General features: G+C 43.9%; 1 protein-coding gene across 5 annotated transcripts in view; it reads left to right on the top strand.

Moving 5' to 3' along the window:
- Positions 1-7,213: 7,213 nt before the first annotated feature.
- Dmtn (transmembrane and coiled-coil domain 2 protein Dmtn) overlaps positions 7,214-25,071 on the top strand; it is a 91,020-nt gene continuing 73,162 nt past the window's right edge. Inside the window, exons 1-2 of one of the 5 annotated variants that reach the window (XM_065445400.2) lie at positions 7,214-7,372; positions 23,339-23,521. In XM_065445400.2, the coding sequence (XP_065301472.1) occupies positions 23,357-23,521 (165 nt within the window). In that variant the 5' untranslated portion in view covers positions 7,214-7,372; positions 23,339-23,356. Of the gene's footprint in view, positions 7,455-8,069; positions 8,091-16,454; positions 16,558-23,338; positions 23,522-25,071 lie in introns of those variants that run through there. The other 4 variants (XM_065445399.2, XM_065445401.2, XM_065445398.1 and 1 more) reach the window with 4 other exon arrangements.

Raw genomic sequence — 25,071 nt, 5'->3', positions numbered from 1 at the left:
GAATCACGCCGGCTGCAGAAGACCCGGACCCTGTCGACCTCGAGTATTCAAACATCGTGAACTACCACAGAGGGAGTCGCTTGCGATATCCACCACCCCATCGAAATCTAAAGGCAGAGGTTACCGCTGCCTGGCTAGCTCCAGACAGGCACTTACACGAACCTATACATATTACATCTCATACACCCCACAGCTTACAGGGACGAATGCCCGTGGTGCGGGACCACACCAACCCTATACCACATTACGTGAGAGTGCACGCTACACAACATAGAACACCACGACACGAACACTACGAGGCAGCAATGGGAGACACTGCTGTCCAGCTCGCGATCGGGCCTCGACAACCAGCTCAAGCTCATCCAGAGAGCTGAGAAGACGGCAAGAGCCAGTGGATCTCTGGACTAGGGGCCCTGAACATTAGCGATTATTCTGATTATTCTTTTAATAAAGTTTATCTATCCTACCCTATCAAACCAGCATCCTCGGCTCACCCTCGCAAGCTTTCGCTCGCCCCTACGACATACGGCGCGCGACCGCCATGTTGTTGCACTTGGACTTTATACGGAACGTCACGGCCACTCCAACGGCGAAAATTCGCCTGGCGTGTCCATATAATTCCTATCGCAATAGAGTGTAAGCCGATACCGTTAAGATCCCGTGGGTATGTGCAGTCTAAAAACGCCGACACCGGCGCTCAAGCTAGGAACGGGCGCCGAAAATCTGCTCTGTACAATGGGGACCGTTGCCGTGGGCATGAATAGCAGTATAAGACTGTGGGCCGACCCTTAATGTAGTGCAGTCTTAAAATATGGGCCGTTCCCATGGGTATGCATGTGTAGTCTAAAGATGTGGACCGATCCCGTGGGTATTTGCAGTCTATAAATGCGGGCCGATCCCGTAGGTATGTCTAAGGATGCATGTGCCCATCCAGTACACAGTGTAGTCTAAAATTGTTAGCCGATCCTGAAGGTAGTGTAGTCTACAAATGCGGGCCGATCCTGAAGGTAGTGCAGTCTAACGAACGGGGGCCAATCCTGAAGAAAGTGCAGTAAAAAGATGAAGCAGTCCGACGCTCCTTCTATACTCCCATATCACGCAAGGGGACGCGAGAGTGCTGCATGCAGTGACTCCGCACCATTCTCATCCTCAACTCGCTCAGGAAGACATTTTCATTGATCGATTTCAGCTGGACGTTGAATCACCTTCCAACTTTTTACATATGTGTGCTTCGTTTCTTTCCTCCGCGTTGAGGGGCTCGCTTCTGGCTGTTGGCCGCTGTCTTGCCGAGTAAGCGACCTGGACAACTGGGTACGTGCCACTCGATATGTGCCGCTGGGTATATACCAGGTGTCTCGACGAACACTTTCAAATAATTAAAAAAATTGGCTGAGGTTAAACTCTGGTGAACCTATAGTCAACACGAGTGAAAGGTTTGTTTGGCTTGGTTTTGCAAGGACTATGCGCACAATGTTTCGTTAAAATTAGGCACAGTTTTTCACACGCGTTACACAAGCTGTCCAACGGGTTGTCCGCGAAATCGTGGTGAAACCTGGCCGTCGAGGTCGAGCTTGCGGCCAGCGGAAGTGTGAAGTGTTGCTTGTATCCACGGCTTCGTCTCCTTCTTGTTGTCGGTGTTGCTGAACGACGGCGGCGGTTGCAGTAGCTTCGATCTTGGCACGCTTCCGCGCTTGGCAATCTTCTCTATAACGTGCTCATATGGCCTCCCTTTTCTCAGGTGCTTCAGCAGGTAACTTTGCCTTTGCTTGAGATTTCGCACCCTGCCGTCTAGATGTATGTACTGGATGATAGGATTCAGCCTGTCGCTTGCGCTGAAGCGCACGCACAGACGGCCCAGCCGGCGTGCCATCCATGACGAGACTGAGATGATATCGATCTAAGGAAAGGAAGGGCGCTTGATTCTGCAACCCGTGAGGGAGCACGGCAGCCCACTGAGCGACCAAGCGCAGGCGATGTAAAAGTCACGTGGTACCGCAGCGGAGAGGCCAGGAGAAGCTCGGAGCGAGCGCAGCAGCGACGCCTCTCCGCACTGGATCCCGTGGCGTGATGTCACACCTGCCAGACTCGTGCTCCGGCGGCTCAAGGTCATTGCGACGCCATGAATGACCTTCAGAGACACGGCATAGTAGAGCTTTCGCTATAAAATCACCTTTGGCAGATAGCATAATTATATTCCATGAGCTGGTGTACAAGAAGAGGTGGACATTACTTTCACAAAAGAATTTTTAAGGCATAATCGACTAATTAACAGAAATTCCCTAAATAAAGTTATAGCTAATTATCTTATGGCAATTATTGAAATTTACAAATTTTAGCCGGGGAGCTCAAAAGAGTGATTCATTTAGAATGAATTCTCAGGATGACACCAGTTTCGAGATATTATTTCCCGAACTTTACGGTTAAATGCATTGGCGTTCCAGTTAAATTTGTGCTTGAATGCGTAAAACGACGTTTTGTTAAGAAAGAAAGCGGAACGGCTGTGCATTTTTACCGCAAGTTTGACGGCGCATATCGCTTTAATTGCGTCATTCTCACAATTCTTTCCAAGTGGATATGCCTCGCAGTCTCACCCGCCAGAATGTTCAAATTGCAATATGTACGTGTTAATTATTTAATTATAAATACGGTAATTAGTTAATAATGTAATAAGTTAATAATATAATGGATGGATGGATGGATGGATGGATGGATGGATGGATACAACTTTCTTGTACGTCCGGCAAGGTGTAACGCGACCCGGGCTCAGGTCTCCAACGGGAAAAAGTCAAGGCCCTGCCTCAACGCCGCCTCACGGGCTTGCTGGACTGCCCACGTCTGGATTCCGAGGTCTGAGCTGCGCAGAGCGGCGGCCCACCTCGACGACAGGGTTTCCGGAGCAACTGCCATCCTTCCTATAACTACATTGCGCTCCCACAGCATGTGTTTGAGTGTTGCTGGTCCTTCCGGCACAATTTGCACGTGTCGTCCTGATGCTGATCTGGGAAAATACGTTTCAGACGGAATGGATTAGGGAAGGTGTTCGTCTGGAGTTGTCTCCAGGCGACGGCCTGCCTTCGGTTCAATTTGGGACTCGGCGGTGGGTATATCCTTTTGGCGTTTAGATATGCACTGGTTATGCCGTTGTATCTGGTGAGCCTGTCCCGTTCTGCGCGAGGAGTGTTCGCTATCGTGCGAGAGGCGCTACCCTGTTCGGCGCGGCGGGTCATGTCTCGCGCCGTCCGGTGCGCCGTTTCGTTTAGGTTCGGTAGCGCGTCGTCTTGTGCTATCTACCACTGGAAATATTTTTTTAAGTGAAAGTGTTCGCTGAAACACCCTGCATACCCGAACAGGCAACAACTTGTTCCACTGCCCGATGTTATGATTGAGGGTTCAATCCCATCGCTCGTGATCCATTGTCAAGATTGGAGTCGGGCATGAATTAGAAGGCAGCTGGCCCATGCCGTCGTCCAACTTATCCACGCTGAGGACGTTGATGAAGGGAAGGACTGCTTCTCATCGAGAACGAGGAATAGGGGTTTATTTACAGTATTTATATCAGTCTAACATGACTGTTTGAGAAAGTACATCAGTCTAACATGACTGCTTGAGAGAGAGTGACCTGAGCAGCCGCACAACAGCGGTTTTTAAACACTCGGTCCTCTCCCGATACAAGGTGATGCAAACGTTCGTTTAGTCATCGCAAACTAGCCGCCTCTCCGCGGCACGGTTTACACACACACACGCACACACGCATACGTGTTTATGGTCCGAAACCGACACCACACGAATCTCATAGAACTCGGAGCCGTTCTGGGTAGCGCGTTGTCTTGCGTCTTGGTCGGTGCGTGGGAAGGAGCGCCAAACGGCGTTCCCGCGGCAACTCGCGCACCCGTAGCAGATCAGGCCCGCGTTGGGGAGTTTGGTAACAATAGTTGGCCCACCGAACTCATTCCGTCACAACGGCCATGAGGCTAGAGGTTGGCAGCGGTTTCAGCACAAAGCCTGCTTCATCGAATGCATCCTAGCTGAAGCGACGGAGAGTGGAGGATGCGCGTCTTGTTACCCGACACAAAGTCGATTTAGTCACGCTGTGGCTAGAGGTTTGCGGCGACGCTCCCGGAATGTTGCCGCCATAGTCGTAACTGGGTGACAAACTTGCGCTGCAGCTGGCCGTTCTTAACACCGAATAGACAACCTGGGACTCTGGGTATGTACAACTGGGCTTGTGTCACTGGGTATGTGAACTTTCTTGGCCAACCCCCCAATATGGGGATGTGTCTCTATACAAACAAGCAGAACAGGAGGCCAGAAATGGAACCGGCAACAGAGGTAGAGGAGTGTAAAGGAAGAAGTGAACAAAAGAGGACCTCTACCTAGAAGTGAATTCATTTCAGCAAACATTAAAGGAAGCCTATAGCTTATCACCGATTCACCCATATGAGTGGGATCTACCCATCTCTTATAAATATCTATCAAGAGATCCGAATAATTCTAGTTCATAGCGCGTCTTAAAAGGTAAGAAATCAGCCTGGAAAGTCTCAGGAGTAAATCTTGCATGTGTGGAGCATTTTTAATGTTAGCATAGCAGCAAAACGAATTAACAATTTGCATATTGAGAGAAATGCGAATTAAAATGCAAGAAAACAATATTTTTGACGGATTGAATGCTGTAGACTTGAAGGAGGGCCTTCTTTGAGCTATTAAATTTCCTCGTATTTTGGTACTTACATATATTTGCAGTGCTACTTACACATATTGCAGTGCTCTCCAATGCTATTCACAGCGTGTTTACAGGAGCTATTCCGAGACCTGGAGGGGGAAGAATTGGGGATAAAAGTTAATGGAGAATACCTTGACTAACTTGCGATTCGCTGATTATATTGCCTTGCTTAGTAACTCAGGGGACCAATTGAAATGCATGCTCACTGACCTGGAGAGGCAAAGCAGAAGAGCGGGTCTAAAAATTAATCTGTAGAAAGCTAAAGTAATGGTTTAACAGCCTCGGAAGAGAACAGATGTTTACAATAGGTAGCGAGGAACTGGAGTGTAAGGGAATACATCTACGTAGGGCAGGTAGTGGCGGCGGATCCAGATCATGAGACGGAAATAATCAGAAGAATAAGAATAGGCTGGGGTGCGTTTGGCAGGCATTCTCAGATCATGAACAGAAGGTAGCCATTACCCCTCAATAGGAAAGTGTATAATAGCTGTGTCGTACCAGCACACACTTACGGGGCAGAAACCTGGAGGCTTACGAAAAGGGTTCTACTTAAATTGAGGACGACGCAACGAGCTATGGAAAGAAGAATGATGGGTGTAACGTTAAGGGATAAGAAAAGAGCAGATTGGGTGAGGGAACAAACGCGAGTTAATGACATCTTAGTTGAAATCAAGAAAAAGAAATGGGCATGGGCAGGACATGTAATGAGGAGGGAAGATAACCGATGGTCATTAAGAGTTATGGACTGGATTCCAAGGGAAGGGAAGCGCAGCAGAGGGCGGCAGAAAGTTAGGTGGGCGGATGAGATTAAGAAGTTTGCAGGGACGACATGGCCACAATTAGTATATGACCGGGGTTGTTGGAGAAGTATGGGAGAGGCCTTAGCCCTGCAGTGGGCGTAACCAGGATGATGATGATGATGATGATGATGATGATGATGATGATGATGATGATGTATTTGCAGGCATTGAGACGCTAGCTGATATCTCTGCGTCCACATATATACTTCTGTCATCATTTGTCTTGCATCCGTGGTTCGTAAATCATTGCTTCAGCAACTTTTGCAACGTGCCTGTGCCATTGGGCGGCTGCTAGTGACAAAAGTGATTTTAGTTGCGAAGCTGATGCACAATACATACCGTAAAAGCAAGGCGTTGCTAAACTAGTGTAGGTACTAGGTACAATATGTGCTAACAGACGCAAGGGGTTGTTGTGGTGCCGGTAGTGATCATTTAGAGCTAACTTATACAAGAATAATTTGTTTTTGAAAATATATTGTTGACGTACGTAAGCAAAAACATAATAGCAAACTGAGATTTCACTACTATGAAACAATCAAATTCATTAAAACGAGAAACCGAGACCTCCAACTATCGGTTTGATGCAGAATGGCGAAGGTTACAAATTATCCTGTAACTTTTCAATGGCAAGAGGCAGAAACGTAATTCTTTTTGCGATTGACAGAGCAGTGTTACTAGCAGCCCAATGCCACTATTACGTGGCAAAAGTGGCATGATGTTATAAAATATACAATTTTTGGAGATAGTTCGAGTTTGAAGAGTGGTATCATCTCTTAAAAGCTTTGCTGTACAATATAAAGTTAGCGTCGGAATGTCTTCACTTAGCAACACTCTTTAAAAGAAGTTCTGTGCAAGGACATAAAAGCCAGCATCCCTCATCGACTAGCTGAGGGGTCGTATATCAGGCCAGCTTTTCTGGTCTTAATTTTCGATAACCTGTCTCACTCTGTGTGTAAAGAATAGCTCACAGCGTGCATTATGCAATTTCAAAAAGCGCGCGGTTGTGTTGATGGTTACGTCGATGCCAAGTATGCCGGTTCTTTTTGTTTCATGTCTTCACTTAAAGGGTTACAGTGACCACCAAGCCGCGTAAACAGCCGAATGGGAGGTTGTCGCTTGTAAGAAAATAACAGACGCATCACTCAGAAATCCTGTCTGAATTTTTAAACCGTATTCGAGGGACATTGCTGTTATGAACACATACCTGTAGTACGTACCTTCGCGAGCAACTTGATATTCGAGCGACACGTTTATTGTCCGCAATATTTAACCTAGCATTTGTTTTGGAAATCCGCGCCACGATACTTTATATGTAACGTATAAAAGCGATCAAAACAAATGCACGCCAAGCATATGCAAGGAAGTGGGTGCAACACGTCCTTATGTTCGTGTTGCATGTCTTCTTTTTAACTGGCGTTGGTGTTTGTACTGATGAATTACTTTTGCAACGTGTGCAGCTCGCGCAACGCTGCGCAGGCATCTTCTGCAAAAAAATGGGGAAAATCTCATTCTCCATGAAACGTAAATGCACATGGTGCAAGACTTGCAAGGCAGCGTGCGATGAAACAACGTTGTAGTGTATATGAGGCTGTGGGCGTGGAGGAACCCAAAGGTTTGTATTTGTAGAGTTCGTTTATTAAAAGCCTAAAAGTGTGAAGTTGCGCTGCTTGCGGCGCATGGAAGTGGATTGATTATTCCTAACCTGTGTCTCCCGTGATGACCGCTAGGTGATACAACGGTCGCATTATGATGGCCGAGTAACGTCGCTGGCTTGTGAGTGTGTCAACAAAAACTATTGTGCTAGGTGTACTCCCATCTAGACTACCGATGTTTTGTCGCTTTTCTTTACGAGGTAAGCTACCAGGTTCCATGGACACCGCTGCTCTTTAACCGTCCGTAGCTTTCAGTTTCTATGGATGCATCCGCCGATCAAAGTACGTTGCCGGGAGGGTGGTCGGTCTGACTGCGGCAGTCCGTCTCTTTCATATGTATCGCGAATATTCTAGGCGTCCTCTTCTTTAAAAAAGAATTGAACTAACAGAATGAAAGTCTGTGCATCAGGCATATCGTCCTCTTTGCGGTTTTTATTTGTGTGAACCTGGCGCCCTGTTTTTTTCTGGGCGCACAAGCAAAGCTCGGCGCTCCGGCACTGACCTTTTCATTCAGCCGTACCGCGCGCAACTCCTTTTGGATGGCCTGCGGAGTGAGCTAGCCCCCGTTTTGAGAGCAAAGAAAAATACGAAAAGAAGGAGTGGACGCGTCTTCGGGGCCGCAGTGTGTCTGATTTTCATCCGTCTACCCCTACTCACGCATTCACTGCAACGCCCTTTGCACAGGCATCGCCCGTGTGTGTCGCGAGCGCGTCCTCCAAAGCTTTTTCCGAGGCGTGTCGATCTGAAGGGTCCTGCGCGCGACGTTTTGGCGCAGTTCCTCAAGTGTGTGTGTGTCTCTCTCTCCCCTCGCTTGGGCCATCTTATTTTTGTTTGTTTTATAGCGACGCGCTCGCGTGAGTCATTGAGTCACAGCCGATACTGGAGAACTTGTGGGCTGCTCGTCAAGTCGGGAATACGGTTCGTCTGTTTTCATTTTTCACTGTCGTCGCGGCTGTGACCGAATGAAGCGCAGGAAGTTTCGTTGTTTAGGAACCTCACGAGCTAACGACGGCTTGGCGTCGTTCCGAGCTCTATTGAAAAGCACCACACCTCTTGTGTTGTGCGACGCTCGCGAAGGCTGTAAATGTTTCTTAATGGACTGCTTTCAGGAACGGCTGTATCGACGGCAACTTTGCGGAAACGATCCGCACGCACCTGTCGTTGTTTGTCACCAAAATATGGCTTCCGTAATGTAAAAGCTCAATCATAGAGCCACCAAAATGGCAAGAGTGGTAATAGTTCTTGCTTTTCTTGCCCATCAACTGACAGCGCTCCAGCAGAATACTATTGGATATTCGATCTGCAATGCTTGCCAAGAAGCGGCGGCAAAATGCTTTGAAATATTGAGAACGCGTACCTCAAATGGTTTGTAGGCTCATGACTAATAAGAAAGGATTCTGGATGTCTTGTGTGAGCCAGTTGATCTATAAAATAACAGGCTGCATAAAAAAGTATGTCCGTTATAGTGTAATAGCATATCTGTGTTCAGGGCCTTAGAAATGACGCAAAACAGATACTGCTTTGGCTGAAGTCATAGAGGGTGCATAAGTACACAACTATACGATCATACAGTGGTGTGTACACAGTTGAGTCACAAGCTCTAGCCATACTTTGCAGTGACCCAAAGCGCACTGTCACTGAAATGCTTGTCATTGTATGTTTACTTCCATTTAGTGAAAATCATACTAGTGCCTTGAAAACACACCTTCATGCAGGAATTGTGTACAAACTGTGGTTGCTTCTCACAGGATGTAATGCTTGCTATTCAACCTGTGAATCTGTGCTTTCAAATCTGTGCTAATCCTTCAGCATTGTTTAACTGCCCTGCCACTCAGGTTCCTGCCAGAAGATGTGTATTATGTTTCTTGTTGAATGTCCTGAATTCTTTTCACGGTGCCTTATACAAGACAAGTGCTGCCAAAGTACTTTCATAACTTGTAGGTATGATTGAAAAAAAGAAAGGCGATTAATTTTGTGCAGTCGTTTACCTTTTTAACTGATAATGCCATTTATTACCGGTGTACCTTGAGTCTATACAGTAAATATTAGCACTCCAAATGTTGCTCTAAATATGTTTCCAAGGAAATGAATGCAAAAAGAAGATTAGTGGTTGCTGAACACAAATCAGAACTGTTCATGGCAGACACTTTTCTTCTAAGAAGCAAATGAAAGGCAACTTGAGCTGAAGTTTTGAAATCTCTAGTTCATATCGTAGTTCGAGCCTCATCTCCGCCAGTCACATTGCAACTGTGCTTCATGGACATGTAGGCGAAGGGGCCACTAAATGCTTGCCAATCAGTGCAACTTATCTGTGCATAGTCGATGATGGCAAGCAATGCATAATTTAAAACTGCAATTGGCAGCACTAGTGACCTATAGTGAAAAATGATCTGTACCATTTCTTTTGTAATGTTCATCAGAATTGAGAGTTTCAAAACGTGAATGCATTTTCTTTTTATTCAGCATTGAACAGGTAGGTAATCATCAACTGCATGCCATGCCTTTCATATCTCTTTAGGCACTGAGTGTGCAATACTGTACAATGAAATAAAAAAGAATGACGACTAGTGCTAATGAAAATAATCAGCCTTAAAACATGTCAAATACATCTTAAGGCACTCCTGGCGTGATTTGTGCCTCAACATTGGTCAATACATAACAGCTGTTTCAGAAAAAAAAGAAAGCTGCTAGACAGATGTCTGTCTTATTACTGGTGGTAGAATCATCAGGAAAGTGGGTTCTTTCATAGTATTGTGATGACATTGGCTCATGTCAAGCAAGCTTAAGAAATGAAAAATGCACATTAAAAAAGAAAGACTCATGATTTTGTTTTTTATACTTGAATATATGTAGAATTGAACAATATGTGAATTGGAAGACAGTGAAAAATGCACTTGTTTTATCCGTTGTGGCTTGTAAAGCTGAAAGTTTACTTGTGGTGGGGTGCTCACCAGGGGCATAAGCCAGGGAGTGGCACGAGCTACCCCTCCCCCCTTCCTCAAAATTAAAAAAAAAAGTTATCTGTTAGTACGTGGCCTACCTAGCTCCCCTTCCTCCCCATCCCCGGCCAAGTGAATGACCCACCCAAAAAAATTCTGGCTGTGCCACTGATCATCGAACGTCATTCACATGTTTTATGCCCCAGAGCATATACACTTTTGACACTTGGGCATTAGCCACCATTACAAAGAGTGAGAGAGCTAGAAAAGTGTGTCTAATATACATTACCTTCAATAACATTATTAGTGTAACAGAAAAGATCAAGCTCGTTATCGCACCTTGCGCATGGTCTTTTTGGTCACTGAAAATCGCAGTATTACAAAAAAAAAAAAGATTTTCATCCATACTGTTTATTTTGCCTTGGGTGGGTTTTTCTGTAATATCTGTAATTTATGGGAAATGCAACATCTCCGAGAGACCTCAAGGTTTACTTATAATTAAGCTGGTTTCTAAAGCACATGTTAGACCCTTAAGAGAAAGCTTTATCTCAGAAGCTCCTAAATACATGGTAATAGAAATAATTTCGCTCGGTAACCACTGCAACAGTTTTGATGAGGTTGAGTGCATTTAAAAGAGGAAGGTAAACTCTAGTAATTGTAGGAAGTGTCTTTTTTTTTTAATTTATAGTATCAGTTCCTGAAGAAAAATTCTTGAAAGATGCGAAATATCAAAGAGCTTAACTACAAGTTTACAACTCGAACTCGGCAATCAAAAGCATCATCACAGTTCTGTAAACTTCACTTCATAATACATCTAACGTGTACAAAATTGATGTGTTATATGCCACTCTGAAGTGTGTTGATGGTTTGTGAGTAGAACCTTTGCAAAAAAAAAAAATAATAACTCAATGCCCTTCCACTCTGTGAAGAAGGATGACCAGCGAAGCTGTGTATGTGGGTCCCGTAATGGCGAACTGCACCTCCGCCGCAGATCGGCCCACGTGTGGGTAGTGCTTAACGCCTGCCTCACTTCCGCCGCGGGTCGGCCCGGCATTACACTATCTTCGGGATCGGCCCACGTAGTGGCGTTTTATTCCAGCAGGGCCGCGTGTCAATCACGGCGCGTACTCGACGGCACGAACGCAGGTGCCGTCTGACGCCGGAGGAGAAGGCTCGAGCTCTGTGTCCACATACGTCCACGATCCTGGGTGAACTAACCCTCGACAGCTTTACTGTACAATCCCCATCAACACTGTAGCAATTATTTGTAAGCGTACACCATATTTGTCCACTTGAGATGCTCCAACAGTTGCAATTAACGGTACTGCTATATCTGTGCTTGGTGTACAGTTGCACATTTGCAAACTTTTTTTCTCTCTATCAATATTCAGCAATTTTTTTGACGAGTATGTGGCCTGAAATTAAAATTCCGCTGCCTACAGTTGCTAGAATGTCACTTTCTCTCTCAGTTGCAACAAAATCTAATCAATCCAATGGTAGTCTCATGGGAGCATTTCCGCATTTCATGTGTATATCTGAATATGGAAATCGGAGCTGGCCCCAAGCTAAAGCTTCCTTTCACCTGCAGGCTCTGGGTATTGCAGAATTCTCGCCAATGAAGAGCATAGATTCGTGTTGAATTTCATCAGTCGCAACGAATTATACGTGTGGTTATAGCATGTGTGCTTCACACGTTTTATGCTGCAGGGCAAGGAAACGTTTGAATTACAATTCGTTCCAATTCTGCTGCACAGGCCCACAATGGCAGTTCTATAGTTGGCAGTGGTAGTCCAACTGCGCCATTTGCGCCATTTTGCTACAGTTCGACTTGCCTGCTCCTGGCTGCGCCCACTTGCGCAGTGCCATTTGCGTTAACTGCGCAAAAGTGCGGTATTTTCACGTTTTCACGGCAGTGCAACGTTTTCAGTAGGGTTATGCAACTACAGTCAAGGACCGATTTTCCGGACGCCCGATTTTTCGGCCATACCCGATAATTCGGACGCCTTCGCGGCACCGCCATGGTACCCCATAGAGTCAATAATGTATTGTAAAAACGTCTGAAATTTCGGACGCAAAAAACCCTTCGCCGTGCGATTTTCCGGACTTCTTGCCATGACCGCAGGTCCGAAACGGCATTGAACGACGCCACCACCTCCGCCATTTTGATTATTTTGCCGCCTCTTAAAGGTGTTCTCACACGTAGATTCACCGGCAGCCGTGGCCACCACCGCGGCAGCGCTAGGCCTAGCTACTCCGACATTCGACACTAAGTTACTTGCAGTTCGGTGCCGTGTTTTTCATTAAAACAATTCGCCGCTGTTAGCAATGGCATCGAGTCCGGCTTTGTAATCTTCACCAGTGTTTTCGAAGCTCGGAAAGCATGACGCGTTGCATAATGCCGGTTCCCGAAAGTCAGCTTCGCCTCAATATATCATTGTTACGCGGGGAAGCGTGCGTGAAGTAGTGCGGTGAAGCATACCAAGAGTGGGAAGAGGAAATTGTCACGGGACACAGTATGTATTCCTTAATTACACACACGTGCACCCGCCGTCTACTGTCGCAGTACGAGCACAAATACGCCTAAGTGTACTGGCAGGCCTCCAGAGCTATTTCTGACGTTTGAGCCCTTGGGGGGCAGTAAAAGGCTTGCATTTTTTTCTTTCTTCCTGACTGCCCGAATTTTTGGACGGAGTCGGGGACGTTGACTGTACTCATCTATACGAATCGATTTGTGAACATACAAACATACAAATAATTCAGCTCCCACTCGGTTATGTACTACTATATTTTTACATATTTGGTAAAATTTGGTAAAATACTTGGCTGAGGTCAATGCATGGCAGGCAGCCTTACCACAGTGCTCAGTTGGCTTCTGGACAAAAGAAAATTCAATTCTGGAGTTTTCACATGGCAATACCACAATCTGATTATGAGACGCTTGTCTTTGTACAGGCATCGTCTGAGTCAACTCCAATTGAAACAATTGCTATACCCGGTGCCGACAAAGGCAACAGCTGTGAACGCAGCAGCTATGTGCAAAGATATAGTACCAATCAGCCACTGGAAGGCATGCAGGTCGTACAGCATGGGCGTCTGCATGCATGCAGATTCATATGCTTGCACATCCAGTTCGGAACTTTCTGTCAATCTGTGAATTTCTGTGTGGGATTGCAGCAGTTGCCAGCTACGACGGTTGTCAAAAACATGTATGCATGATCTCAGAACCGATCCCCAGTGAGCCACTCATACAAACGTATCAGTGGTAAGCTTTCTGCGACGGCTTGTGGAAAGCTTGCTGGTCACAACGGCCAACTGCCAATTTTCGCCATGGCAACTGCCTTGGCCATTAGGCCTAATTGATAGTGCTTCAAAAGGTTAGTTAGGTATTGGCAACAAAAGTTAGTTTTACACTGAATTGACTCGTATCAATTTACAGAGGCCACACGACACATAAGAAGCTGACAAACCGCCTCACAATGAAAATGAGTGCACGGGATGGTATGAACGTTGTTCTCCACTACTATCACGATCTTTACGACACACTGTACAGAGGCATCTCCTCTAGGTGTCGTTCATAGATGCATAGTTGCTTGTCGAGCTTCTAGCATTGTTATTGGGTGCGATATACACACATTGTCTAGTGCAGTAAAGCATATCAAAGCACATCTGTTATTTGGAATGCACATAAAACATTTGTCATCAATTTGTGTCTTAGGCCTGATGACGCAAATTGTTCTAGCTCATTTGTACTTTTATGTCTGTCTTGTGCCCAAGTGCGCATTTTTGTTCTCCTTAGCCTAAAAATTTTGTTTAATTGTTTACAAAATTAAGTTCCTTTCCTCTCCAAACAAAATGTTTGCGACGTACCGTGCTTGGTATGCTATCCGTGGGAAGGCAAGCTTAATTGGTCTGTATTGGCGTTGTCTTCTTTAAATGTTGTGCAGCACTTACTGATTACGCAGTAATAACAAGCTTCACCAAATGGCTACAGATTACTGCTTACTGCTCCAAGGGTTCCAAAAAGACCAATTTTCTGCTCCGAAACTGCTCCAAAATGCTGTCGTGGCTGTTCCTAAACTGCTCCAGAACGACATTTTTCCTGTTCCGAAAATTGCTTGAAATCTTTAAACTGGATGGACCACCACTGAGTTGGTGACGACATAAAAATACATTGAAAGATACGCCACTTGCGACATTAAAAAAAAAAATTTGTATAACTACACTGGTCAATCACATTTACTCATTTTCATGACATTACAGTGGGGGTAAACGACTTTGAATATCGATGTGTCTCTGGCACATTTTCCAACATGCCAACCTCAAGAGGCTACCATAGGTGCACTATGAAAAGAAAGAAACAAGTGGTAGGCAGCACACTGCTATAGCTCTGTCCCTGCTTAGAAGAACCGGTCAATTTAGAATGAATGGGGAAATAAAAATTGGGCTTATTATTTCGCCATTCCTGTTACATCATTTTCAAATGGTTCTTTGGAAACATGTTTATTAAAAGCCATCACACTCATTCAAGTGCGTGTCTCAGGTTTTAAGAAAAGTGTTTCAGTGCTCCTTGAAGTTATCACCGAGTATGAGAAGGTTTAGCTTAGGCCTTCCATGTTCGGGTACAAATAAGACATTGAATGGACAAATTGGATTTGAATGTAATAGGTGCACTTGAAATAAAAAAGCTGTAATTTCTGTTAGGATTGTGTAGTTACTTTCCGTTTATTTAGGCCTTCAACTTTCGGACAAATATTAATGTAAATCCAAGATGTTCATAATGTTGCCACTTTGCATTTTAGAGCACTCACTTGGCAACTAAAGTAACTATCACAGTTCAGCAAGCTGCATCAGCTAAAGTGTCATGAGTGGGTAAAACTGATGCATACTGTAAAATGACGGAAGACTATGCTGCTGTATTGTGCCCAGGACATTTACAAAGCCACAGCAACTGAAATCACAATTTCACAGAAAACATGTATATTGGCAAAACTGAATTATATACGCTTTAAATGCATCACCATGTGCAGTTAACAGAAAGTTAATATTGTGATGTCTGCTTTCGTGGCTTAAAACTTGATACCTTTGCTTATCTTATTTTCAAATTTTTGTTAACATTTTTTGAAAGATCTGCTGGCCCAAAGAAAATATCTGCTGCTGTGTCATTAGAACCTTCTATTTTGAAATGAAATAAACTGCATTCAAGCCAATGTTGCTGTTGACTTGTGAGTGCATGTATTTGTGTGAGATAACTTTGGGTGAAAGATGGGCTAAAAGCTTGCTACTAAAGGGCAAGATACATATATGGTAGTCACAGTGCTGACGGTGACTGCTCATATTGATCCCATACATATGTCGTAGCATAACGTGAAATACTGCTAATTCCTGAATTAACGTGCTATAATTTCTGTAAAATCTTCACGTTGCCACTTGATAGGCCACGAGAAATAAATTTTTTTCATTAACTCAAGTGCATCTAAAAAAAGCAAGGTATATAGTGTCTTGTTATGAGAAGTTTAAAGCCTTAGTGATTCTACTGTCGCGAAAAATATCTTGACAGTCATATGTGTCTTGCAAAATTTTTTAGTGATAAGAATAACAAGAGTCTTGGCTCTGGCATCCTTGATGCCGTGAGGTAGCGTATGAGGGTTGATTGGCCAGTGGCCTGCTGCTAAATTTCATGTTCTAAAATGCTTCACATTCGCTGCCTTCACTGTGAGTGGCACTCGCTAACACTCCCAGAGCTGCATCTAATGCACTTATACAAATGCACAAGAAAGTGGATGGAGAGACAGCCATTGTTGTAGTTAAATTGTCATTGCATGCATAGTGCAGAAGATGTAGATTTGACACCTACTGGTGGCAAGTTGCCTTTTCATCCACTTTCATTTCTCTTTTGCTTAATTCTGCTCTATGGTTCAATTAAAACAACAGTTACCTTCCCCATGTAGTTTCCGTCGCTTCATTGTCTGTTGGCCTGATGTGCTTGCTAAAAATATTTTTGAAGCTCGACAGAAACTGCGGCTTCCCTCCATTTCTTGTGCTGACACCGTGCCAAATATGACAGCGCCGTAACTAAGCTCGTACAGGACTTGTGCATAGAAACACGCCTCCCTGAGAGTTTGAAGCCGAGCCTGACAGACTGTGGGGCGTAGCAGGAAGGAGCCATTGCCAAGGCCATCTGATACACACGGAAACAAAGAGATAAAAAGAAGAAAATAGAAGAGATGCATGCCGATGAGTAATTGACGGGTGTTTTATAACACCAGCAAGCAACCCGAATGCCTCTGCCCTTATCATCGATGCAAGAGTAGCTTTATCTCGACAATGCCAGATTGGAAGGCTGCCGCGCTTGACTCTCTGTTCTCATGTCCGTGACACCGGGAGCAGCCGCTTTCTCCATGGATGTACTGAGATACAGTTTAATGGCTAGGCTAGCACTCATGTGTGTGAGTACCCCATTGTTATCGCTGACTGCTTTTACTCTTGCATGGATTTCTAAAAAAGAATGTTAGGCAAGTTTCTGTGCTTTTTTTTAACTAATACATTCTAACTAGCCAAAAAAAAAAAACTGCAAGAGACAGAAGTGGACAGGGGCAGAGGGCTAGACAAGAAGAAAGGCACCAATATCATAGAAAGTGCATTTTTAAGTAAGAAGGTTGGACTGTTCGGTGGGTTGCCTTAGCTAATGCGTTAAGTACTCTAACCTGTCCACTTCTTTTTTGAGTTGTTTTGTGTGCTGTGTACAATGTATTAGCTCGGGCTTGAATTTTTTGCTCTTGACCCCAAACAAATATTGAAGTGGTTAGTTTAAGCGAGCTGGTTGACATTCGCGATTTGGAAATGTTGCAATGAAAATACGATTGGCAAAAAGACACAAGCACGAGCATTGTTTCTGTTCGTGTGCTTGTTGTACTGTTTCAAACACTTGGCGCTTGTGTGTGTGCTTTCTTTCATAGCTGACCTTTCTCTTTTATTGCACTGCTTTGAAAGTGCAAATCGCTAAGGCCCGCAATATTTATTTTACAGCCACCATCACTTGAATCAAACTTGCGGTCACACAGTCAGAAGAATACCATAACCTCTGAGCTATTGTAGTGGTCAGAGCACAGTATTGATCTAGATTGAGAAAGACATGACATATTCAACTTTCTTGTTTGTTTCGTGTGCTAAATGAATGTCCGAGCCCTCTAGACGTGAAAAAAGAAATAAAAATAAAAACAAGTGTCAGAGCATCCTAAACAATTTACTGTAACATTTGTTTTCAAATGCCAGTTCTTGTATCCAGTGGGTAGGTGTGCCATGACATCACAATATATTTGCCTACTCTGTTCTTATAATTACTGCTACAGCCATGCCTGAGTACAGCCAGAAGTGCATGAAGCACTCTCGCTTATGTTTGTTTTATGAGTGGCGTAATCAACCTAACCTTATTGTGACATGACAACAGCAAATCTTGTTCTGTGTTTTGACCTCGGTAATGCTATGTACAGCCTTTTGAGACCAACTTTAATATCAAATTAAAATATCTTGCAAGTGTTTTGCAACCTTCAGGTTTGCTAAGTGCATTCTTTTCACATTTCATAAGCGTTTGATAGAGCCTGTACGACTTCAAAATTGTGTACGCCTCCAAACAAAGCTGTGGGCAGCTGCAGACTGTTGTTGATGCTGCTGCTGTGTGATATACTGTAGAACCTAATTAGAGGGAAGTTTCCTGGACTGGAAAATAACTTTACTATGTTACTATTTTCACTATAACTAAAGTTCAGTATTCTGCACCTTTCTAACTTCAATAAATTTGTATTAATATATTTGATTGGTTCTAATCAAAAAGAGCACAGATTTGCTCCTTGTTCAAGCTTGTAATCAGACATTATTGGTTCCGAATGTCTGAAGTAATATGCATCTAATATTTCCTTTGGGTCCTCGTCAGAAACGTCTCCAACTGTGCAAACACTTTATAGTGATCCTCCCTAATCTACCATGCATTTAATGCATCTTTGGTTGCATAAATACTGAGACGTTAAACTGAAACCATATTGACTTCAGATGTTTTTTTCTTCTTTAATTATCGCACCGTATTTTAGTGCCCTCTGTTTCTTTTTGTTTCTTTTCATGTTTTGCTAGCCGAAACCATTCACATTGTTATGAATATGCGTATAAATATATTTTTCAACATATCAATTTTATCAAAAATAATTAATGTAGTTAATTTCTGAGGTTTTACTTGCCGAAACCACAGCTTGATTGTGAAGCACTGTGTTCACTATATAGGAGAGAAATGCAAATGTATCTGTAGGAGGTTAATTAAGGCTGGTGCTACACATCGCTATAGCCAGTATGTTCTGTGTGACAAGGTTCTTCTATATCTATTTACTTGTCAACTCGTTCATTTATATATGCACTTAGTTTTATTCCATTCCCTCTCCAGCCATAGTTATGGCATTAATGAGCCTGAGGTGGTATTCTTATTCTGAAATTTTGGAGTGCCAGTAACAGTAGCAAGAGGAATGTTTACCACAGAATGCACAGTTCATTTTTTCGATACACTAACATATTGTAAATCAGTCTACAACCAAACCTGTTATTGCACAGTAGATGTATTACATAACAGTATAATGCACAGCAGTTCTCTGAACTGCCTTTTATTTCATCAAGTAGCTGCAGTAGTAGCTGTGAGCCCATGTATAAAAAAAGGAATGCATCATTTTAATGAGGTTTGCATTAGACTAAATGTATGCATTTGCTGGACATTAAACATTAAACATGGTGCACGCACATTCAAGTCCAAATGAATGATTGAGTGTCTTTCTTTTTTCTTCTTTTTTTTATAAGGAGTGTTTGAATATTGGTTTGTTTTGTAGAACTTTTTTCTTTGTCACGTTTATATTGAAACTCTGTTAACTAGCCAATGTCTCACCAATGTTCGGCCATATTTAGTTTAATTAAGAATTAGTTTTCATTGACATCATGCTCCATACTTCAGGCTTTAACGAAGCAATTTCAGACAAGCTCTGTCTGCTGTTTCACCTTGGTTTTACTGTTTGTGTGCGAAGCAGAGATGGTTTTCTTAGACAAGTGATGCACCTGTTTTTATGAGTATACACATTATGATATATCATAACTATCATACCTGCTGTATCTTTTTTCAATATGTGTTGGTCTGCTAAAGTTTCGTCTTCACTTGGACAGCTTTCTTGTGCTCTTAGGAGCGGTTTGGGTTACATTATTTTCAGAAATGCACGATGCTCGAGTCTAGATTAGTCGTATTATAGAAAAAGCGTAGCTTTTATATCTTTCTTTGGAACCGTGAGAAAAGCAAATCTAAGGTCAGTCATATAGTTACGATGCACATATACTTCTTTAGCCATTCAACCCCAGTATTTGGTCTTTCGTTCATATCTTCTGGGCTGGAGTAGTAGGTGCAAATGTGGGGAAAATATTTAAGTGATACCCAATGAATTATATGAGTATAGTTGTACAACTGGCAAACGTTATGTAAAAATGAAACTCGTATTTCTTTGTTGCCTTTGTAAGCTCTCACGAATGCTCTTTGGTTGGCGAGCTCTTTCCCATCAACAACAGCTGCTGTGCGGAGGTACGCATGCACTGAACTGATAGTATAGCTCGTACAGTCCACTGTTGTCATTCGAGTCCTTGAGTGCAACACTTTTTTGTTTGTTTGTTTACCTCAGTGAGCAATGTGTCGATAACACGTTCGCGGAAGCACTGATTAGATTGACGGGACACGCTTCTCTTGTCAGAGTAAAAGAGCAGGTTCACGTCCCCCTAAAGTATTATCATCACCTCTTATGATGCTGCCTCTCACGTGCACACAGGTGGCAGTGTTTTCATTTCACGCCTGAAAGTATTGTTCAAGATAAGTGAACCTATCATAAAATTAACTGTTGGACAGGCTGATGACTTTAAATTGTCAAAGCAACAGAGAAATAGACAAGAAACTGGTAACACACACTTTATCTCAGTGTCTTGTGCCTCTTTTCAGTTATTTTTGTCGTCCCGTCTTGGGCATTCTTTTCACGGTGTGTCGGAGAACATACAGTGAATGGAGAAAATATATTTGACTACTAGATTCATGCATTACTGATATTATCTGACATGGCCCATTGTTGGTCATGTATTGGTAATGGCGGTGTTTGAATCCTTAAGAGACAGAAGGAATAGCGAGACTGCAAAGTTAATTCTTCCGTAATAGTTGACTGTTGGGTAAGTTGGTGCAGCATGCTGTATGTTGAGCATCAGTTCTATCCATTTCGTTTCTTCTTGTCCTTTTTTTATGCTCAGCAGTACAACACCTATTCTCTCATTCCATTTATTTTCATCAGCTGGGATTTTGAGGCGACTACCACATTGTCAGAAACACTGCAAGGACATCCCATCGCAAACAGACCTGTAACATTATCATACCTGCTTGCACCTGTAAAAACTTGTGCAAGCACTCCTGTTTTTAGTTTCAAATTTACTTCAGGTAATATATTTAGAAAGTTTGCACAGAGGTGTTTGGTCTCAGCCAAATGCTAGTTTCAGGTCTGCTGGAGAACATTTGGTAAGCATTGGCACTCACAATGATAGTGCAAGTCATTTTGAAAACATAAACATCACCTTTCATTTGAACTGAATTGAACATTTGAATGCTGCAACAAATTCAACCACAGTAAAACTAGTTAACACGCTCATATTCTTTCAGGAAGTAGCCCTAGAGTGACTGGATAAAATTGTGACAGTGTTTTCATTCTAAACTGACCGCATTCCACACCTTTATTTCCACGAACTGTAACGCTCGTTGACCACAAACATTCTTTCATGGTAACGTCAAGTGCAGTGAATTCCCTCAGAACTCTTTTTCCTTCTCTCCCTTGTCATTGAAAACACGTTAGCATTTACTGATAGCACCTTGTTATTCTTGTGGTGCTCAAAGATATATATATATATATGTATATATATTGTTACAGTTATATATATACTCTTTGATAACAGCATCCACCGTCGCGACGTTGTTGAATACGAGCAAGTTGAAGGCGTCATCGGCAATGCCTTTGAGGATGTGGGATACCTTGTCTGACTCAGGCATGTGTGCATCAACTTTGCGGCACAGAGCCAAGACGTCCTGAATGTACGTGACATAGGGCTCTGTTGACGTCTGCACACGGCCGGAAAGCGCCTTCTGCACGGCAAGTTTGTGACCGTAGGGGTTGCCGAACAAGTCTCGGAGCTTTTGCTTGAACGAATCCCAACTGGTGAGCTCCTCTTCGTGCGTCCGAAACCAAACTCGAGGTGTGCCACCGAGGTAAAAGACTACGTTGGCGAGCATGATAGTAGGGTCCCACCGGTTATTGCGGCTGACATGTTCGTACAGGCTGATCCAGTCGTCGACGTCGTCCCCATCGTTGCCCGAGAATACGCCAGGATCACGAGGAGCAGGGAGAGTGATGTAGGTCGTCGAAGTGGCAGCAGGTGTCGGAGGCGGCTGAGTCGAGTTGTCATCGCCGGGAGCCATGAAGCTAGGCTCGACGTACCGTCCACTGCGAAGCTCCGTGACGAGGTACAGGGAACGTCCACCTCCACCAGATATGTTACGTAAGAAGACGCAAATGAAAAGCTATATACAAGTATATTTACAACGTAATACGCCGCACTTCGCCAAGAGGCAACAGCCCGCGCTAGCCTCCAATCGTCGTCGTCGTCTTCTTACTGCTCGCCTCTTCGTCATCGGTAATACTATTCCGTAGCACTATATATATATATATATATATATATATATATATATATATATATATATATATATATATATATATATATATATATATATATATATATATATATATATACTTTTTTCCCCGCAAGGCATATCAGTCTCGATTTTGTGTCTTGTGCTTATGCCCCTTCCCGCTTGGTCATTTGTCAAGGTTATGCATTATTGTGTAAACAATAAATAAATAAACCTGGCCAAGCCTGGGTGGCTTTTTTCGGTAAAAATTGGGCTGATCACTTGTATAGTATGGTTTGTCATCTGACTGGTTTGAAGCTGTTTGATGTCTTCATTTTGTTCTGTGTTGCAAGATAATGCCAGTGTAGCGAAGGAACAAGATTATGATTTGTGTTGGCCAGAGCAGTATTATTAGAAAGCACATGGCTTTTGATGAATTCTGACATCCAAAAGACTCAAGTAGCTGAAGTAAGCGTGCCAAGTTGAACGTGGGAAGTGTCAGTGAATAACAGAGGAAATGACTGCATCCAACGTGTAGTCAAAGGCATTTAAGCAAAGGCTCTAGATGGGAGAGAGACTCCAATAATGTATGAAATAGGACCAGGGCACTCCCCGCTGAGATGCCTCAGCCAGTGTAGTCATCATTCCAGGACCTCATGAGTCGTAGCTGCCTGGCATGCTCGCCTGACCAGATTGTTCTGGACCTGGGAGCCTACACTGGATGGAAAAGCTTCCCACGGTTGTGCATTGGGGTGTGGGTTGTGGGATGATGAGTTTGTTTGATGGCATGCCCATGTGGCATGGTAAAACGTGGCTGGTGCGTTGCAGTCAGGACAAGTGCATAGATATTTTATTTGGGGAGACTGATATGGTTGGGCATGGAATGAGAGAGTGAGAACAGGCGAGAGCTATACAAGTAATGAATGAATGAATGAAAAAGAGAAACATTCATGATTGACCCAACTGGAAAGCGAAAATGTAGCCAACCAAAGAAGGCGGTGGCCAACATCATTGCAGATTTAAGCACCATAAAACTGAGGTTGCTGGGCCCATAGCACCACCACCCTCTGCAGGGCAAACGATTGTGGCTGCTTTTAGAACATGTGGTGCCTATTAGCACTTCTTCCGCCTAATAGAAGTATTATTTGAAAGTTTGCACTTGGCATGCAGTTGATTATGTGCTACTGTGCGTCACAAATTGCAGAGCACCAGCTTTCTCATACCGGTATGTCAGAGGGAGTGGGTGAAGTTGGCACAAAACAGAGCCTGATGAAAGTGCCGGGAGAATCCTTTGCTGTGGAGTGGCCTTTGTTCCATCATAATCATCCTATTTTAAGTCTACTACAGGACAAAAGTCTCCTAGCACTTTCCAATTGCCCCTGATATGATCGCGGACAGTGATCCAGTCTGCTTGAAATAAAGCAAGAACGAGCCTCTGAGACGCTGCGAAGGGTCGCGGGATTGACATTTTATATTGTGCCCCCCTTTTAAACTCTTTACAGGCCCCTGAGGCACCCGGCATGAAACGCAAGAAGAGCCCGCAGCCGGGCCACCGGGTGCTGGTGCCACCTGCCGAAAGCCCCGGGCCCTTGTCGCCCCTGCAGCACGGCCCGCCACCGATGCGTGCACGGGGCTCCTCTGCGGGCTCCCTTGACGACGACATGGTGGCCGACAACACAACACTGGTGCGTGGTGGTCCAACTCCCAGTATAACATTTCCCAATTTGCACGTGCACTTTTCCGCACTGCATGTTTGTCCAACTAATGGCGGCATTGTTCATAATTCAAGTGAATATGAAGAGGTAGCTGCACATGGTGGGGCTTGTCTTTTGTGTATGCTTTCATCATGAGAGCCATGTCTACATTTTCCCGTTCATAATACAAGCAAACAGGGCTTGTACATGCTGTTTGCAAAAGTAATGCCGCCGCCTTTAGTTCGCCGCCTTTAGTTGGACTAACTGCCTCCCAGGAAAGTTAGGTTTACAATGATGAAAAATGTTTATTTGCTTGTTTTCTGATGCTCATACTCTTGGGCAGGGACCCACTGAAGCAGCTGAGTGTCTGCAGTCCTGTGCAACTGAGCACAATGTTTGCAGTTTCAAATTCGGGCAGCAGCATCTGCATTCTAATGGAAGCAAAATACACAAAACGCCTGCGCTTTCACATCTCGATCTCGGTGTGTATCAAAAGAGTTGACCGAATTTAATCCAAGGCCTTCCACTAAAGCACCTCTCATCGTCCAGCAGTTTATTTGGGATGTAACCCAGCTATCCTTTGCAGGCAGATTTATGCTCACGACTTGGATAAGTCAAATACATGCATGTGTTGCAAGATTTTTCGCAGCAACAATGCCAGCAAAAGAATCACACTATAAATTGTGCTTCTTTGTGTGCTTGGCCTTTTGCTTGTTAGTGTGAAACCCCGGCAAAACTTACATGGGCATTGATGCACTTGTCAGAGCCTCTTTATATCCTTGCTGTAAAGTTCTGCTGCCAATGGTCCATTCTCTCATTTAGAGGGGCCCTGAACCACCGCATTGTAGGTGCCGAAATTGGAAGTATCGGCACCTACGTGAACATCCAAAATCAAATTTGCGTTGCACGCTACGGTGACGTTCAGTAGGAGGAGCATTGTGGGCATGTCCCGCTCCGCCGTAGCCTTCACAGTGCTAGTCATTGAAGAAGGTGGATGGGTAGCACCGCGTAGGAATGTTTCATTGCCAATAACTCCGCTTCTGCTGAATGCATTGAAGAACTTTTTGCAGCGAAGTATTTATGAAATAGTCTAATTTAACTTCAAATGCATTTCTCGACTTTATAAAAAGTGGTTCCGAGCCCCTTTAACAAACATGGTGAATCCTCAGTTTCTTTCATTTACTTCACATGAGTGGCGCTTTATGATGCTTGAAAGAAGAAATTACTTATTCACTCCTAGGCGGAGAAGTACTTCACATGTTGATTTTTGTGTGATATAGAGCATAAATGAAAGGAGTACGCTGCTGAGGAAGCCGTTGACTTTAATAACAAAATGCAGTTTGTTGAGCCCTATGAAAGTTTTAGTGAGAAATACCAAGAAGCAGGCACCAGGTCAGCATTGAAATACGTAGTTCTATTTGCTGCTGGTAAAAGCTATTTATAGAGGTGGCTATAAAACTATGGAAACTGGCTGTATCATAAAGAAGGCACAAGTCATGGGTGCTGCTAGCTATCATTCCGGTGTGCCTCCTTTCATGTTC

Source organism: Dermacentor albipictus, chromosome 3 (genome assembly GCF_038994185.2).
Source record: "Dermacentor albipictus isolate Rhodes 1998 colony chromosome 3, USDA_Dalb.pri_finalv2, whole genome shotgun sequence".
Taxonomy (NCBI): Eukaryota; Metazoa; Arthropoda; class Arachnida; order Ixodida; family Ixodidae; genus Dermacentor; species Dermacentor albipictus.
The sequence above is the reverse complement of the archived record's forward strand: the minus strand, read 5'-3'. Positions and strand labels throughout refer to the sequence as shown.